The 18,720-nt window shown below is 36.4% G+C and overlaps 3 protein-coding genes and 1 long non-coding RNA gene across 4 annotated transcripts in view; 2 read left to right on the plus strand and 2 right to left on the minus strand.

The window, feature by feature from the left end:
- Positions 1-10,991, minus strand: part of LOC119076842 (putative odorant receptor 71a) — a 439,431-nt gene extending 428,440 nt beyond the window's left edge. Inside the window, exon 1 of the transcript XR_005087705.1 lies at positions 10,899-10,991. The gene's annotated coding sequence lies outside the window, so the exon portion shown is untranslated. The remainder of the gene's footprint in view (positions 1-10,898) is intronic.
- LOC119077216 (odorant receptor 43a-like) overlaps positions 1-12,238 on the minus strand; it is a 456,342-nt gene extending 444,104 nt beyond the window's left edge. The window contains exon 1 of the mRNA XM_037184398.1: positions 11,778-12,238. Coding sequence (XP_037040293.1) covers positions 11,778-12,238 — 461 coding nt within the window. The remainder of the gene's footprint in view (positions 1-11,777) is intronic.
- Positions 1,820-3,147, plus strand: LOC119076848 (odorant receptor Or2-like). Its single transcript, XM_037183852.1, has 4 exons — positions 1,820-2,553; positions 2,615-2,714; positions 2,775-3,038; positions 3,094-3,147. Exons 1-4 carry the CDS (start codon positions 1,820-1,822, stop codon positions 3,145-3,147), a joined length of 1,152 nt encoding a protein of 383 aa, XP_037039747.1.
- LOC119076881 lies at positions 8,220-8,403 on the plus strand. Its single transcript, XR_005087711.1, has 2 exons — positions 8,220-8,287; positions 8,354-8,403. It is a non-coding gene; the product is annotated as an uncharacterized LOC119076881 (long non-coding RNA).
- Positions 12,239-18,720: the final 6,482 nt, after the last annotated feature.

Consider the following 18,720-nt stretch of genomic DNA (forward strand, 5'->3'; position numbering starts at 1 on the left):
CTTCGGGAATGAGATTATGTTGTCAAGCAGTCGCCTAACATACAGTTTGTTTGAATGTAACTGGATCGGACAACCGAATTGGACCATGAAATGTGTAATCACTTTTGGTGAATATTTGAAGCAATCGCACGAGATGCTTATCGGTAAATTGTATCCGTTGACTTTGGAAACATTCACTAGGGTAGGCACTGCTTCATTGCTCCCATTCGTCTGTCGGTTTAATCGTGGTAGCGTTTTAATTTCAGATTTTGAATTCCTCTTACAGCTTGTTTAACATTTTAAAAAATTTCAAAGAATAAAAATGAAAGAGCTCAAAGGACACACTTGTGGAAATGAAGTTTTGAACTCACCCAATTAAAGCACAGAAATGTAAGCAGGAAATCATATTTTGCAGTGTCATCAAATATTTTCAATTTAGATGCAGCGTCGTTTAATTCATCAGCAAATACGAATAGAATTGTTCGTCGTTGTTGGACCCAACTAACTTGTTAAGTGAAATTTCTCGGATAACAGAGAGTGTTAATGCTTAACGAAGTTCACTTACCATTGCAATGCATTTATTTGATTTTTCGCACTATAATCATTGAATCAACCAAACTAATTTTTGAACTTTTCTTTATAACACTTAATACGTCAATCACGGTCGCAATTGTTATTTGAATGTCTATTTAATAAACTACTCTCGAGAAACCATAACTGACGAGTAGTTTTAGTTCTCTGTGACTCAAATTTCCCAACCCAAATTACTCTCTTTTGAGCCTCTGTTTTCCAAAATCATATGGCCGTTATAGACCATATAAAGAATCCACATTAGAAATAAAATCTTTATTGAAAGTCCTGGAGTACCAGACAAAAAGAAAATTCTGTTTTTATGCGAATTACCAAAATCACACCATTGTCAATGGCCCATTTACAACATACGACACAACCTATGAAGGTATTTCATTGCACTAGATGTCGATTGTCGCCTGAAGCGTATGAAGATACAACATTTTTCGCAATGCAAGTCTCACATGATCATCTGATGGTCTGTAAATTGGCTACCAGACAGCTATTTTCGGATGGATACTAATAAACGACCGATAAATTAATTCAAAACTACCGATAAAAAATAATAAATGACCGATAAACACGGTACCGATAAAAAATAATAAAGTACCGATAGCGAAATTCCCGAGTACCGATAAAAATATTCCAAACTACCGATAAGTTTTTACCGATAAAAAGTGCTGAAATACCTATAGATTGTTCATTTTATCGATCATTTTTAATTTTTTATCGATCATTAATTATTTTCTATCGATCATTCATTATTATTAATCGGTAGTTCATTATTTTCTATCGGTAGTTTATTATTATTTATCGATAGTTTTGAATTAATTTATCGGTCGTTTATTAGTATCCATCCGAAAATAGCAGTCTGGTAGCCAATTTACATGTCCACTACGTATAGTATACGTCCAGCGCGGTAACTTTTCTATCAAAGTGATAATAAATGCAACGAAAAACACGCAGCCAATTTTGCTTTTAATTTTTTATCAAATCAAATCAAACTTATACAAATTGATTGTGGTTATATTGATTTTGTGTGACGATCTATTGATGTTACACGGCAGTGATAATGTGACAATTGAATATTTAATAAATTGGAATAAATTGACTGCGGTTTATCTCTATGTGTAATTTATTCTAATGTACCTTATAGAAGTTGAGTTTATTGCAGGTTTATTGTTGCACTAAAAGAAAACGAATGAGCGTTTTCAATATTCCATCAACAGCTTAACATTGAATACGCAACACAACGTTCATAAATTCGACGATGCATTCAACCAGAATTCATAAAGTAATCGATCAAATGATTTCTTTCTATCGTGATATCGGGCTTTGGCATGGCGAAGACAGACCTTCAATTGGTCAATTTGGACGGAAGTTATGCTATTGCATCTACTATCTGCTTTTTATCATTTCATTATGGACTGGAGCAACTACAGTGGAAACCGTAGATGAAAGTATTTTCATTGCGCAAATATCAATAGTTGCCTCGGTTCTGAATATTAAAATTTGGATGTTGCTTTGGAAACAGAAACAAATTATGGGATTGCTCAATCAAATTTGTGTCTTCTCAATTCGGAATGATGAAGACTTCGCATTTTTCAATGACAAAGTGGAAAAATTCATCAAGTTTGCGATTGCATTTGCATGTGCTACTGTCGTTGGTACATTGGGATGTTCGATTGTGCCATTTGTTGGAAACCAGAAATCACTTATTTTGGATATTGCGTTTCCATTGGATTGGAAAAATAGTGAAATCGGGTTTTGGTTGGCGTACATTTTCTTTGTTTCAAGTTTGATTGTTACATTTCCTGCAATGGCATTTTCCGTTCTAATTTGGTATTTATTGCTGCATTGTACCATAAGATATCATGTTCTAGGAATGGATATCACTAATTTGGGACGAATCACAGTTAAGGAAAAAATGACGGAAAAGAAACGGCAGGCCATTTTTTATCAGGACTTAGTGGCGTTGATCGAAGCTCACCTACATTTAAGGGGGTATGTTCACGTACGCCGAATACTCTGTCGCTTGTTGAAGACTTTTTTCATCCTTTTAAAGAGTAATCGATGAACTGGAATCATTTTTATCAAAGCTTTTTCTATTGCAATTCGCCACTAGTGGCCTCTGTATTTGCGGTTCAATTTATTGCTTGGCATTCGTATGATCAACACCAATTCGAACAACTGTGAAATCATTAAAATTTTCGATTAATTTCCAGGATATTAGTTCCAACTTTGTGGAGCGCATAGTTCACGTCTACACGTTTTTCTACAACATCGCTGAATTGTTTATGATAACGTACTTCGGAAATGAAATTATGTTGTCAAGCAGTCACCTTATGTACAGTTTATTTGAATGCGACTGGATCGGACAACCGCATTCAACTATTAAATGTATAATCACTTTTGGTGAATATCTGAAGCAATCGCATGAGATTTTAATCGGTAAATTGTATCCATTGACCTTGGAAACGTTCACTAGGGTAGGCACAGCTCTATTCGTCTGTTGGTCTAGTCATGATAGCATTTAAATTTCAGATTACGAATTCGTCTTACAGCTTGTTCAACATTTTAAAAAATGCCAAAGAATAGAAATGGAGGAGCTCTAATTAAGCAACTCACGATGTCCAGCAATCACCAATGCACAGCAATAGTGAAACAGTGCATTATAGCATTAGGAAATAGTATTGTGCAGTGTCCTCAAACTTTTTCAATTCAGATGCAGAATCGTTTTGTGAATTTAGCAAATAAGAAAAGTATTGTTCGTGGTTAACGTGTGGCAAAGCACCTAGCAGGGTAATAGAGATTTTTTGGTGTCAAATAGAGTAGTTTTTAGTGCGAGTTGCCATTTACATGATATAAGACAGGAGTCGTCGTGAGATGCCGCATTGGAGGCAAATTTGAAAACGAAAAAGTAATTACTGCGATGGGTTTTCATTTAACTTTTATTAAAGAATTTACATTCAGTTACGTAATTTAGTTATTTGTATGCAGACTGCTAACGTGATGTTAGATTATTTGTTAAAATAATGTACATTTCAGTGATCATATTTTCATTGAAAGAACGTTCATGCCTATTTTTCGAATATATCTTGGCTCTTACCGCATTTTTAAGAGTGTAAAAATCTTATAAAATAAAAATGACATTTGACACTGCCAAAATTAGCTACTTTATTTTTTTCTATTACCCTGCTTGGTGCTTTGCGTGTGGACAATTTTGTCTCACACTTTTACTTTATCACACTCACTTAATTTATTGATTGTAGTTTTATTGATTTTGTTGGTGGTAATGTGACAAGCTTTGAATATTTAAACACAAACACAATGCATTGTAAATTATTAGAATCAACGCACTCCAAAACAGGCACAAGATCAGAGTAGAAATAATGGGCCTGCTCGACGCAGTAATCAGAATTTTTCATATAAATTTAGATTTTTATGTTGGTATGCGTAGTCGCGTAGGATAAAAATATGGGATTATAATTGTTAGGTCCGAGGAGACTTCTTTCAAAAAGTATTTCTTTCGGGATAAAATTTTTGATTTTCGCTAAAAATTGAAAAGATGTAATTCCTTTAGGGAATTTAAATTGTTAAAATTTTAACATCTAGTTACGCGCTGAGCACAAATAAATGTTCGTTCTTCTTTAGTAAGCTGTAAGCTAGGAAGACTCCGCTAGGTCTAATTACACCTCTTTGAATAAAAATATGGGCAAAGTTCTAATAAAATTCTTCGCTTTAACAAACCTCAGCTGAGCTTTTATAATTCTCCGCTAGGCGTTAGGAAGGAGTGTCACAGTTGTGTCGAAATATTTTCTGTGTTTTTGTCGCGACAAAACAAAAATAAAATGTTTTTGGATATAGTAAATAGTGTTTTAGTGTTCTAATATGCCTTGACGACCTAAAGAGACTATACACGAATGCAATGAAAAGCATCAGAGGTGAGTTTCTTTCAATTTTTTCGGTGAATCTTTGTGATAAAATTTTCCATACATTTTCGGGTAATTGTCAATGAAAGTAAATAGATAGGTATGGCCAAACGTTCAAATTTGTTCTAGCCGGAGCACATACAGATTTGCAAGGCGCCACCTCAAACGAACTCATTTCTAGTGCAAATTTCCACTAGAAATGAGTTCGTTTGAGGTGGCGCCATGCAAATCCGTATGTGCTCCGACTTGTATGGACTGGCCATCCCCAATGAAAGTAAATAGATAGGTATGGCCAAACGTTCAAATTTGTTCTAGCCGGAGCACATACAGATTTGCAAGGCGCCACCTCAAACGAACTCATTTCTAGTGCAAATTTCCACTAGAAATGAGTTCGTTTGAGGTGGCGCCATGCAAATCCGTATGTGCTCCGACTTGTATGGACTGGCCATACCTACTTATCTACTTTCATTGGCCATACCTACTTATCTACTTTCATTGGTAATTGTAAGGCTATCTCGTTCGGTAAACTAACCCAATCATAACGATTTGTTTTTCGTGGGTTTCTTTCGTTTTATGTGTTCCACATGTATTCCACAACATAGAAGTAGCGCTTGTCTTTACCGAGGCTGTAAACTTTGTAGAGGTCACGCAGATACAGACACGCGGGTGACACACCACAGTTGATGAAAAAATGGCGGATTTAATACGAAAATTGTCATCGCCGTGATGATGTGGTGAATTTTTTTATATGTAGAATAATCAGAAGAGGTGTGTTATCTAATAAAATGGCGATCTGCTTGAACTCCCCAAAGTTCACAGCCTTGGTCTTTACGTATCTTCAATTACATACGTACGTGAGGGTGAAACGACTCTCTTTATGTTTCTTTTGTTCACATAATGTGGAACGACTTAAAACAATTAAAACTGTAGAATGCTAACCTAAGGTTTTTTAGGGACCCAAATCCCATTACAATCGTTTACGTATTCGTTTCAGCCATTTTTGTATTTCGTAATATAAGCGTTTTACACCAAAATCAAAAGCCTACTTATTCCCTTAAAAAACATTTACAGAACAAGTAGAATTTAACAAGTAAACCTTTCTATTCACTAGCAGCTTAAATAAGTAACAATTTTGAATAATTAATTTGGTAACATACACATGATGACACTGTGGGCTCAGGGGAATACACAAAGGATCAAAATGAAACATACAAACATTTACTAGAAGTCCTGCGTCCAGTTTGATAAAAGCACAATGCAGCAATCTCAATTGCACATAGATGGTGTGGTCAACACAGATCTGATTGATAACTTAATCACTGAGGACAAAGTTAAGTGGGCGCTAAACTCGTTTCTACCATTCAAATCACCTGGTCTGGATAGTATATTCCCAGCTCTGTTACAACAAGCACCTAACAGGATAACCAAAATACTTTGCCTTCTTTTTAAGGCTTCAATCAGTCTCAAATACATTCCGACGGCATGGCGGGATACGAAAGTAGTCTTTAGTCAAAAACCTGGAAAAACTAATTACTCTCTAGCAGAAAATTATAGGCCAATAAGCCTAACGTCGTTCATACTGAAAACGTTAGAAAAATTAATTGACAGATACATAAGGGACGTACCATTGAAAACAATGAAACTTCATTGTAAGCAACATGCTTACCAAAGCGGGAAATCGACGGAGAATGCCTTACATAACATAGCGGAAAACATTGAACTCTCATTAGCGCTGAATGAATATGCTGTAGGGGGGTTTATCGATATCTCTGGTGCATTTAACCATGTTACATACAGAGCTATAGGGATTGCCTGCGAAATCCACAAGATTGAGAGAGGTATTGTAGGTTGGATCCTAGCAATGCTAGCAAGCAGAATTGTATCAGTTCACTTCGGTTCAAAAGAAATCAGTGTAACGGTGTCTAAAGGCTGCCCACAAGGAGGGGTACTTCCCCCACTGCTATGGTGTCTAGTAATTAATGTGTTACTAACCAAACTTAACGATAACAGACTACAAGCAGAAGGCTTCTCAGATGATCTGGCTACACTAGTTCGAGGCAAATTCTTAAATGTTCTTTGCGATCTCTTACAGACGGCACTAAATATTATCTCGGAGTGGTGTGCTGAAAACGGGCTAAGCATTAATCCGGGTAAGACTAAGATGATTGTGTTTACTAGAAGAACAAAAGTTGAGAGAATAAGAATTCCCACAGTCAATGGCATTCAAATCGTATTAGTCGAGTTCGTTAAATATTTAGGCATAATCTTGGACAGCAAACTGAATTGGACGAAAAACATAGACTCGAGAATAGAACAGGCAACTATAGCGTTATGGCAGTGTCGTAAAGCCTATAGCAAAACATGGAGCCTTTCACCGAAAGTCATGTTCTGGATATACACCACGGTCATCAGACCAATTATAACTTATGCTTCATTTTTATGGAACCACAAATGCGAGCGGAAATACATACAGGAAAAACTAACTAAATTACAGAGGAAAGCCTGCTTAGCGATAACAAGCGCATGGAAATCAACTCCAACAGCGGCAATGGAGGCACTACTGAACCTCCCTCCATTGCATATGTATATTCAGACAGAATCATTGGCAGCTCTAGGAAGAATTGCGTCACAAAAAACCTTCAGGGATACGGACCATACGAGAATATGGTTTAAACATAGTGAATTAGACCCTTCATTCAACATGCCATCAGATAGAATAGTCAAAGTACACAGATTTGATAGGAAATTCAGTATTAATGTACCAACTAGGGAAGTATGGGCGAGCAATAGCCTCCCAGTGTCACTTGACCTAAATTTGTTTACGGATGGCTCGTTAATCAACGAATCAGCGGGTGCCGGTCTTTATTGTGACAGGACCGACTCCGGCACTTCCCTGCCGCTCGGTAAGTGCTCCTCTATTTACATGGCGGAGATGAGAGCTATTATAGAAGCATACTACTTCTGTAAGGCACAGTGTAACACTAATGACGATGTATGTATCTACACAGATAGTCAAGCAGCCTTAAAAGCCTTACGCTCGCCTGTTATAAAATCTGCTATCACTCTGGAATGCTGGAACTTACTAAATAAGTTAGCTGAGAGAAACACAGTAAAACTAATATGGGTGCCGGGACACTCTGGAATTAAAGGAAACGAGGAAGCGGACATTTTAGCGAAAAAGGGTGCACTAACAGAGTTCATAGGTCCCGAACCTGTAATGGGTACTCCATATAATTGTATTAGACAAAAAATTACATCACTCCGTAACATAAAATTTATTAAGTCATGGGCAGATAATCCGAACTGTAGACAAGCCAAAAATTGCATAAAGATAAGTAGAAAGAACTCAAAGTTCTTATTAAACATCAGCAGGACGAGACTAAAAAATTATACAGGAGTAATGACAGGACACTTTGGCTTTAACAATCATCTAACAACTATCGGCAGACGAGCGGATGCTAGCTGCGAACAATGCAGCGATCCTAATGACACAGCTGAGCACTACTTGTGCTACTGTCCTGCTTTCATAACCGCAAGGAGAAAGTATTTGGGCGGATTCACTGTTAGGTATCATCTAATTAAATCTTTGCAACCAAACGACATCCTGAACTACATCAGTAGTACAGGAAGATTCGTCGAAACAACATAGTGCTGCAAAAAACAATAGTACGCACAATGGGCCCAATGGTGGCCTCCGTGCATGTCCTACCAGGACAGCTATTTTTTTTAATAAAAAAATAACGTACACAGAACCTTTGTTGAGGACGAGGTTTTTGCAATGTTTGTGCAAATGTGAAGATATATAGGTACACCTTTGTGTCTTTTTGTTTGCTGTAACTTGTGCTATCATCAATGAATTATTTTTGTTACAGCCCTGATGATGTTTTCGAACTGAAAACGAAATATATTGGCAAAAAGAAAAACAACTTTGTCTTTATTTGAGCTACTCCGACAATCCTGATATTATGACAATTACAAGATATTTTAATTGAAAAGCATAAAATATTTCAGATGATGCATTCTTCTTCATCTGGCACCCCACGAAAACTCGTTTTCCGTCAATGACTGAGCACCCAGCGAAAACAGAGTTTACCTGTCGATAGTGTCAGGCAAATATCCCTCATGTAATCGATCATTTTCGCAGGGGGCAAGCATATTTATATGTAAGAATCAATTTTCGCATGGGGCAAGCAATAAAACTGGGTGTTGCTTGGTAGTTCATTACATTCAGAATCAATTTGTGAACTCGCGAAATCACGCTTGTGTTCTAAGCGCCTCGGTTTGAAAACTGAGTACTTTGTGTATGTGTGTGTGTGTCGTGTTGCATTTGTCGTAATTCAATTCAGATTCCCTTATGTGCGCGAAGATTTTAAATTTCGCTGTGAACATTTAAGGTTTGTTTAACGAAATCATTTGAATTGGATGATTCACAGTCAGAATTATAATAATTTCCATTTATTTACCCATTGCTATTAAAAGTCATTAATCATTATTTCGCTTTACATTTTCATTTTGTCCTGTTTGGGTCCTATTCTCAGGGATGCAAATGTCTCATTATTGTCACTTTTACCAATTAATTTTGAAGACAACGATAGTGGGGTACTTTTTTATCCATTTTCCGACTGTTCTCACTTTTTACTCACTTATTTCGCCGTTTCCTATTCCTAGAAAGTCTCCCCTCTGCGTAAAAAATCTGCCTGACTCAATGTTTCAATGGCCTGACCTCTATTCCACAGATAATAGTAATCTTGGTTACAGGCGGTAAAATTTAGTTTTTCCTAAAAGAAACCTTTTCCAAATTTTCACATTGCTTGTACACATGTGTACTAAACTTGAAAGTTTTGAATATAGACGACAACCTGAATAAAATTAGTTAAAAATCTTTTGAAAGCACAAAAACTTTAAAAAAGTTTCAAAGATAATCGCAATTAATGGTCGAATAAGCATACATTTGAAATAAAGTAGCTACAACATTTTTGGCAATGAAAGTAAATAGATAGGTATGGCCAAACGTTCAAATTTGTTCTAGCCGGAGCACATACGGATTTGCATGGCGCCACCTCAAACGAACTCATTTCTAGTGCAAATTTCCACTGGAAATGAGTTCGTTTGAGGAGGCGCCATGCAAATCCGTATGTGCTCCGACTTGTATGGACTGGCCATACCTACTTATCTACTTTCATTGATTTTTGGTACTTAAAAAAATCCCGTCATACAACTCATGTTAAGCAACACATGTAGTAATCCATGACCTTCTGCCTCGACTAACAAACTTTAAACCAAAGTATCTCAAAATCCACTCGAATTTTTGTTTTTTATTATTGAACATGTTTGAGGAAACTGCAAAATATAATTGCTTAGGTTAGGTTACAATCACCAACTCGTCAAAATAAACATTTGGACACAGGTGCATAATATTTATTACTGCTTACACTTCTGTGCTTTAATTGTATGAGCTCAAAACTTCGCTTGTGTTCAAAGAATAGTGAATACTAATGTGCACTGTTTCACTATTTCTGTGTATTGGTGATTTTTGGACATCGTGAGCTGCATTTTTATTTTTTGAAATTTTTTAAAATGTTGAACAAGCTGTACGACGAATTCAAAATCTGCAATAAAAATGCTAAATATTCTTAACCGACAGACCAATACTGCCGTAATTTGCATAAGAAACACTTAACGGTAAATTTCCATTTATTTTTTAGCAATTTTCAATTTCATAAGAAACTACTTGATCAAAAATGCCAATAAATAATTTGCAAAAGAAACTTTGTGCATCCGACAACTGAAATACGACCTATTTTGCCATGATTTTTCATTAAGAAATGTCAGTTTTTCCCGAACTATATATCGTGCGGGAAAAAACTTCATTTCTTTACGATTTATAGTGCGGGAAAAGAATTACATGAATTTTTCTATGACTATAAGATTGATTAAATTTAATATGGTGAATGTGAAGTGTGTATGTTTTCAAGTAAATTGATGTGTTTTGTCTATTTCAGTTGTCCGATGCACAAAACGTTGTTCGTACCTCGACAGGAAATGGATTTTTTTCAGCACACGTCCAAATTTTACTTAGGACTGGTGCTGAAAAAATCGTCATTTCCTGTCTTGGTACGAAAAATACTATTTCCCACAAATAATTTGTATAAGAAACAACTAGGAAATTTCAGTACGAAATACATAGAAATTCCATACAATAAGTTTCTTATACAAATTATTTGTGGTCATTTTTAGGAAAGTAGTTTCTCTTACAATTTCGTTTCGAACAAAATTGACAAAAGTTTCTTATGCAAATTTTTTCATATTTTCGTTAATTTTTCATAAGAAACTACTTGCTGAAAAATGGTTATAAATAATTTGCATAAGAGACACTTGTTTCTTATACAAATTACGGCAGAATAGATCACTCCCTACCCTAGTGAATGTTTCCAAAGTCAACGGATACAATTTGCCGATTAAAATCTCATGCGATTGTTTCAAATATTCAACAAAAATGATTATGCATTTCTTGGTCCATTGTGGTTGCCCGATCCAGTCGCACTTAAATAAACTGTATGTAAGGCGACTGCTTGACAACATAATCTCATTCCCAAAGTACGTTATCATAAACAAATCAGCAATGTTGTAAAATAACAAATAGACATGAATTATGCGTTCCACAATGTTGTCACCGATATCCTGAAAATTAAATGCAAAATTTTAAGGATTTCAAAGTTATAGGATTAACCATAGAGTTACACTCGAGATGTGCCAAGGTGGCGCTGTCATTATTTAAACATGTCTGGTTTCCTATATATTTTTATGGTTTCCTTTGATCGACAGCGCCACCACACCATGCCACCTCTCGAGTCTAACTCTATGGGATTAACAGTTATGCATACGAATGCCAAGCAATAAATCGAACTGCAGATGCAGAGACCACTGGTGGCGAATTGCAATAAAAACAGTTTTGATAAAAATGATTCCAGTTCGTCGATTAATCTACCAAAAATTTAATTAGTTTCAACAGGCGACCGGCGTATGCAGGGCCTATTTTAAGGAATTTAATTTCCAAAAATTTCACAAATTTCACAAAAATTCTTAAAATTTCCAAATTTTGTTTTCTGTTAGATCTCATTCCGAAGTAAACAGTTAAGCTCAAAGACATGAAAAACAACTAAAAAGGCAGTAAAAACAAAATTTACGATGCAATCTGTTGTGTTTTTAGATGAAATGACGAAAAGTGATGAAAAAATTTGAGAATTTTTGAAAATTTAATTGCCTTAAAATAGGCCCTGGCGTATGTGGACATACCGCCTTAAATGAAGGTGAGCGTCAATCAACGCGACTATGTTCCGCTTAAAAATAGCCTGTCGTTCCTTTTCCAACAATTTTACATTACCTGTGGCCCGTCCCATATTGCTGATTTCTGATCCTAGAACATTATATCTTAAGGAACAATGCAGTAATAAATACCAAATTAGAACGGAAAATGCCATTGCTGGTAATGTGAGAACCAAACCGGTAACAAAGAAGATGTAGGCCATCCAAAATCCAATTTCACTGTTTCTCCAATCCAATGGAAACGCAATGTCCAAAATAAGTGACTTTTCATTTCCAACAAATGGGAAAACTATACATCCCAATACACCAGCGATGGTAGCACATGCGAATACAATCGCAAATTTGATGAACTTTTCCACTTTGACATTGAAAAATGCAAAGTCCTCGTCATTTCGAATTGTGAAGACACAAATTCGATTGAGCAATCCCATAATTTGCTTCTGATTCCAAAGCAACATCCAAATTTTAATATCCAGAACCGTGGAAATAATTGCTGTTTCCGCTAAGAAAATACCGTCATCTACGGTTTCGCTTGTAATTGATCCAATGACGAATGAAATGGGAAATAACAGGTAGTAGATGCAACAGAATGACTTCAGTCTAAGGTGACTAAGTGTTGGCCTGTCTTCGCCATGCCAAAGACCGATATCACGACAGAAAGAAATCATTTGATCGATTATTTTATGAATTCTGGTTGAATGCATCCTTGAATTTATGAATGTCGCGTGTTCAGTAGCATACGATTGATTGTTGTGTATATTGAAAACGCTCATTCGTTGTCTTCTAGTCAACTTCTATTGAAAAATTAGAATAAATTATACATAGGGATAGACCGCAGCCATTGGTGTCATTAACAAGCAACATATACTCTCTCTTGTGGGAGGCAGAGTACAAAGTCCAAAAATTGTTCAGATGTGGTGGCCACACCTGTTGTTATAAATAGCATTTAATCAGAAATATCAATAAAATTTGTTACCTAAAAGGTAGAATTGCTTCAAGTAACTTACTCCACTTATTTATGAAGAATGGATAACAATTCCACTCATCCTAAAGTAACGGGCACTTGACGATAGATAATAAATTGAAAATTTCGTCGTAGAGGGACCTTGCTGCAAACAAAATGTCGTAACAGACAAGGTATATTCACTGTATTTACCTTGACAAAATCCTGTTGATATTAGAAATAATGGGCCTACTCGAAGCAGTAATCAGAGTTTTTCATAGAAATTTAGTTTTTTATGTTGGTATGATACCACTGCGGGAACCAAAACAAGAGGCTTTTTAGACCCGTACGAAGTACTGGGGTCTTATAGGTTTACGCATACGTTTGTAACACGTCGAATTGGACTCCCTGAGTAAGGGGAAACCTATTGTGGTTGTCCAGAGATGCCAAATCAGCAAGAAAAAAAATGTCCGTCTGTCCGTCCGTCTGTCTGTCTGTCTGTCTGCACGATAACTTGAGTAAAACGCATCCGATTTTGAAAATTCTTTTTTTCCCCGTTTGGTAATGTCAAAAGACAGTCTAAATTCGAAGATGAGTGATTTTAGATCGACCCCTCCTGAGCTGGGGCCCAATAAGTGCTTTACGGTATTTCGAAGATATCTCCGGACATTTAAACGCTATACTCGTAAATGAAAGATACAATACCGATCGACAAAAAAATGGAAATCGGATGACCGACTTGTGAGTTAGACCCCTTGGTGTGAAACAGGCACAGGGCGGCAAGCCGTTTTTGCTTGTAGGTCGGCCAAATTTGAACATATTTCGTTCGTTAGCTTTATTAGATAGGTATTGACCGTACCAATCAGGGAAAAAAAAGTTTATGAAATTATGTTCTCCGGAGCGTGAGCTAGGTCTCTTGGAGTGAGCTCTTATCTGGCTACTCGGCCGTACAGTGAACGTGGAGTATTTTGTCAATATCTCGAGTAAATTTTGACCGAATTTCATGATTTTTTTTTTGTTTGAAAGGTATTAACGAATGTAAAGCGTCGGTACTATTTCCGGTCTCCTAACAAAATGGCTGCCGGCGGCCATATTGGATTTTATTAAAAGTGATATAAAGTGGGAAAAATAATGCTTAGAGAGTTTCTGTTTCTGTTAACATGGAAATAATGTGTTAAGTGTGAGTGGTTTCAGGAATTCCATATATGGACATCTATATATACCTATATACAGCTATATTGAGCTATATACAGGCATATAGAGCTATATAATAGCATATTCCTCTGTGAAATGTTTATTTACAGTGAAATATAGGTAAATATAGCGGTATATAGCTGTTTAAATAGGAATTTATGAAATTTGACTTCGTACGGGGCTGTCTATATTGCCTCCGGCAATTTAGTTGTATATGATAACAAGGCAAAGAGTGGATAGTGTATGTGATTTAAAAGGAAGAATAGTTTTTCAGCAGAGAAGAAAATGAAGTAAGAGAAATGAAGAGTTTCACATTAAAGGCTTTTGATACGAATAGGTGTTTCGTACGGGTCGGCGTTAGCTATGTTTTAATGTTCTTGTGCCTGTTCTTGAAGTGCATTGCTAGAACGCGTAGGTGCATAGGATAAAAATATGGGATTACAATTTTTAGGTCCGAGGGTAATTCTTTGGGGATTAGATTTTTGATCTTCGCTAAAAATTGAAAAAATGTAATTCCTTCAAGTAATTTACATTGTTAAAATTTTAACATCTAGTTACGCGCTGAGCGTAAATAAATGTTCGTTCTTCTTTAGTAAGCTACGAAGACTCTGCTAAGTCTAATTACGCCATCTCTTTGAATAAAAATATGGGCGAAGTTCTAATAATTCTTCGCTTTAACAAACCTTAGCTGAGCCCTTATAATTCTCCGCTAGGCTTTAGGAAAAAGTGTCACAGTTGTGTCGAAATATTTTCTGTGTTTTTGTCGCGACAAAACAAAAATAAAATGTTTTTGGATTTAGTAAATAGTGTGTTAGTGTTCAAATATGCCTTGGCGTCCTAAAGAGACTATACACACGAATGCAATGAAAAGCATCAGATGTGAGTTTCTTTGATTTTTTTCGGTGAATCTTTGTGATAAAATTTCACATACATTTTCGGGTAATTGTAAGGCTAGCTCGTTCGGTAAACTAACCCAATCATAACGCTTTGTTTTTCATGGGTTTCTTTCGTTTTATGTGTTCCACACGTATTCCACAACATAGAAGTAGCGCTAGTCTTTACCAAGGCTGTAAACTTTGTGGAGGTCACGAAGATACAGATATGCGGGTGACACACCACAGTTGATTATAAAATGGCGGATTTAATACAAAAATTCTCGTCGCCGTGATGATGTGGTGAATTTTTGTATATGTCAGAAGAGGTTGGTTACCGAGTAGCTAATAAAATGGCGATCTGCTTGAACTCCCCAAAGTTCACAGCCTTGGTCTTTACGTTTCTTCAATTACATACGTACGTGTGAGTGAAACGACTCTTCATGTTTCTTTTGTTGACATAATGTGGAACGCGAGGGGCGACTCACTTCTAGTTTAAATGGATTAAATGGTATTAAATGGATTGAATGAATGAATGAATTTTATTCCACCGCCAAAAACTGGCTGAATATCAAAATTACAATTAGAATACAAAATACAAGAACAATTTCACATTATCACAAATATATCACAGTTCGTCATAATTCATGTTAAGTTCCTTCATAATTTCAATTTTAAAAACCGCCCTGCTGACAGACCCGTTCACTGTTGCCTTGTGTCCATTGATCAGTTTGATAAGTTTCACGATAGGTTGATTTGATAAGTACACGCTCGAAAATCTTGGTTCAACCAGCAGTTGTAGCGTAGAATCTCGTAGATTGTAGACACTCTCATTTCGTATGAATTTCGGTGAAATTATATCATCAATAATGTTGCCCTTGAATATGTCGAAGGCAAGCGTGGCATCCGCTACTGTTCGTCGCTTTTCCAAATTTTGCAGTCCAAGTTGTTTACATCGATCTTCGTACGGTGCTAGGCTGTAAGTCGTCGCATTGATCCGGCTTTCCAATAAGTAAATCACGAATTGTTTCTGTATGGATTCGATGTCATCAATGTAAACTTGTGCAGATGGGTTCCAAATAGTCGATGCATATTCAAGGCGTGATCGTACATATGCCATGTAAAGTATCCGTTGTGTTTCTTTTGTGAAGTTTCCATTTGAAAAGTGTTTAATGCAACCAACCATCTGCCGAGCTTTCATCGTCATCTGTTCTATGTGATGTCCAGGATGATACCACTTGTTGAAACGAACGCCAAGATCAGTGATTTCTTCAACTCTTTCGACGACGTGATTACCCATTGTGTAGTTGACTTGGATAAAACTTGATTCGCTACGGTATGCGCTGAATATGTGGCACTTGTCGTTGTTGAATTGAAGACGATTTGTCTCATTCCAGCTGATCACATTGTCGATATCTCGTTGCATTTTAAGCGTATCTTGAAAGTCACTTATGATTGACGCCAATTTCATGTCATCAGCAAACAATAGCATATGTGCAAATCGTACCACGTCGACCAAGTCATCGATGAAGACGGTGAACATCAACGGTCCCAGTGAGCCGCCAGGTGGTACTCCAGATGGTGACTCGTACAATCTGGACTTTGACTTTCCAATTTGAACAAAATTTGTACGGCAAATCAAGTATTACCACAACCATCTTGCAGTCTTTTTACCAATTTTGAATCTGGCAAATTTGATGATCAGCAGCATAATAACCACTTTGTCGAAAGCGGTCTGATAATCACCAATGAATGTGTCCAGTTGACAATTTCGTTCGAATGCTTGGTGTGCGAGGGTAGTCTGGACTAACAAGTTCGTGACAACTGACTTCTTGTTTCTGAACCCATGTTGTGCGCTTTTCAATTGAGGCTGGATTATCATGCTGATGTCTTTTTTGACCGCGATATCGTGAATTTTCATGAGCATTGTTTGAATTGCGATGACTCTGTAGTCTTTAACATCAGTTTTGGCCCCTTTCTTCTTGTATACCGCAACGATTCGATTTACTTTTGCTGCTGTCGCTATTTTGCCACTGTCGAACGATTTTTGATACAACAACCATACTGGCCAGGCGAGTGCTGATGCACACACTTTCATGACAAACGGTTTGATTTCATCGGGACCAGCACCGCCCTTCGGATCGAGTGAATGAATTGCGGCTTCGATGTCAAATAGCGACAGATTTATATCCTCTGCACCATTGATCGGAATGTATCGTTCATCGAAGTTACAGTTTTCTGCATCCGGCACATAAAGCGATTCAAAGTAGTCTGCAAACATGTCGACTATTTCTTCCGTTGACGTACCGACTCTGTCACCATAGTTCATTACGTCCGGATATTTTTCAAATAAATGGATTAAATGGTATTAAATGGATTTAATGGATTAAATGGATTTAATGGATTAAATGAAACAAAAATTGGATTAAATGGATTAAATAGGAAAAAAGTTCATTTTACCAAATACTGTAAAAGTCTTAAAAATTGTTGATTTTGATCGAACCACGTACTACAACTCATACTACAATGTTAAAAAGCGAAAAAATCCACTTTTAGGAGTTTTTGGTGTAAAGTGGATTAAATGGATTAAATGGATTAAATAAATTTAATTCCATTTTTAACAAAAAAAAATTCCTATACCTCACGAGTACTTAAACGAGCTGGGGATCGTGCAAATCTGTTTTTCGCAATTACCTAATTATTTCGGTAAAACTAAAATTTTTTTTTGGATTAAATGGATTAAATGGATTTAATGGATTAAATGGAAGTGCGTCACCCCTCGGTGGAACGACATAGAACAATTACAACTTTAGAATGCTAACCTAATGTTTTTTAGGGACCTAAATCCCGTTACAATCGTTTACATGCTTATGCACGGTAAAGTGCACTTTACATCACTGCTTGTGACAGGGAAAATGCACTTACCGTCCACAAACATGTAAAATGTGTTACGTCACTGCTGGTAAATGCTTGTTTAGGCACGTTTGATTACTCCACTCGCATTCGGCTCGTTCCGCAAACCTCACACTTGCCTAAACAAATATTTACAAACAGTGACGTAACATACTTTTATAGCCACTTATTCTCTTGCCAGACCCCGTCGCTGTTTCCTGGTAGCTACCTCTACTAAATAAACAATATTCTCAAATCTGACCTTAAAAAAACATTTACAGAACAAGTAGAATTTAACAAGTAAACCTTTCTATTCAGCTTAAATAAGTGACAATTTTGAATAATTAATTTGGTAACATACACGTGATGACATGTGGGGCCGTTCAGAAAGTACACAAGCGAAAAATTTAAAACTTTAGAACCCTCTACTTTGTATTCTCACAGATACAAATCTGGTATTAAAATTGTAGGTCCGAGAAGGATTACTTCCAGTGAGTAATCTTTCTGGGATTACATTGCAATCCTCTGCTAGAGATTAGGAACATTCAAATATTCAGTGGATTAAAGTGGGTATTCAAACGATAAAATAACTTCCCGTTTGTAAGCGCTTTACATTTTTTTAGCGTCAACCGTTTCCACAATTTGAGTCATTTGAATTGACCGATAACCACACCCAGTCCTACAGTCCTATCTAGTATATCATTGTAGGGATCACTGATTTTTTTTTCCTCACATACAGACGATTTAAGTTTTTGTTTCATTAATCGATATTTAGAAAAAAGAAAGTTTTGCAGAATGAAACCTCGGGTTATCTTTCTCTGTAACAACGACAAGAATAAGAACGCAATAGCTCCGTTTCTTGACTGGTGGCATACTGGTTGCTACTAGCTCGAACACTCATTGTATCAACGTCAAAATAGCCTCCAATTTCAAAGATGTATGTGTGTACGATTACATGTGTTGTGCGTTTTTATTCAGTGAATAATATTCACACTAACAAATCATGACTCCT

This window comes from Bradysia coprophila, unplaced genomic scaffold (genome assembly GCF_014529535.1).
Source record: "Bradysia coprophila strain Holo2 unplaced genomic scaffold, BU_Bcop_v1 contig_232, whole genome shotgun sequence".
Taxonomy (NCBI): Eukaryota; Metazoa; Arthropoda; class Insecta; order Diptera; family Sciaridae; genus Bradysia; species Bradysia coprophila.

Bases quoted from the DNA above. Each gene is read 5' to 3' on its own strand.
- LOC119076848 (XM_037183852.1), top strand. From the start codon at position 1,820: ATGCATTCAACCAGAATTCATAAAGTAATCGATCAAATGATTTCTTTC. The intron at 2,554-2,614 runs GTATGTTCACGT...ATCCTTTTAAAG, and splicing joins GCTCACCTACATTTAAGGGG to AGTAATCGATGAACTGGAAT. The intron at 3,039-3,093 runs GTAGGCACAGCT...TTTAAATTTCAG, and splicing joins CCTTGGAAACGTTCACTAGG to ATTACGAATTCGTCTTACAG.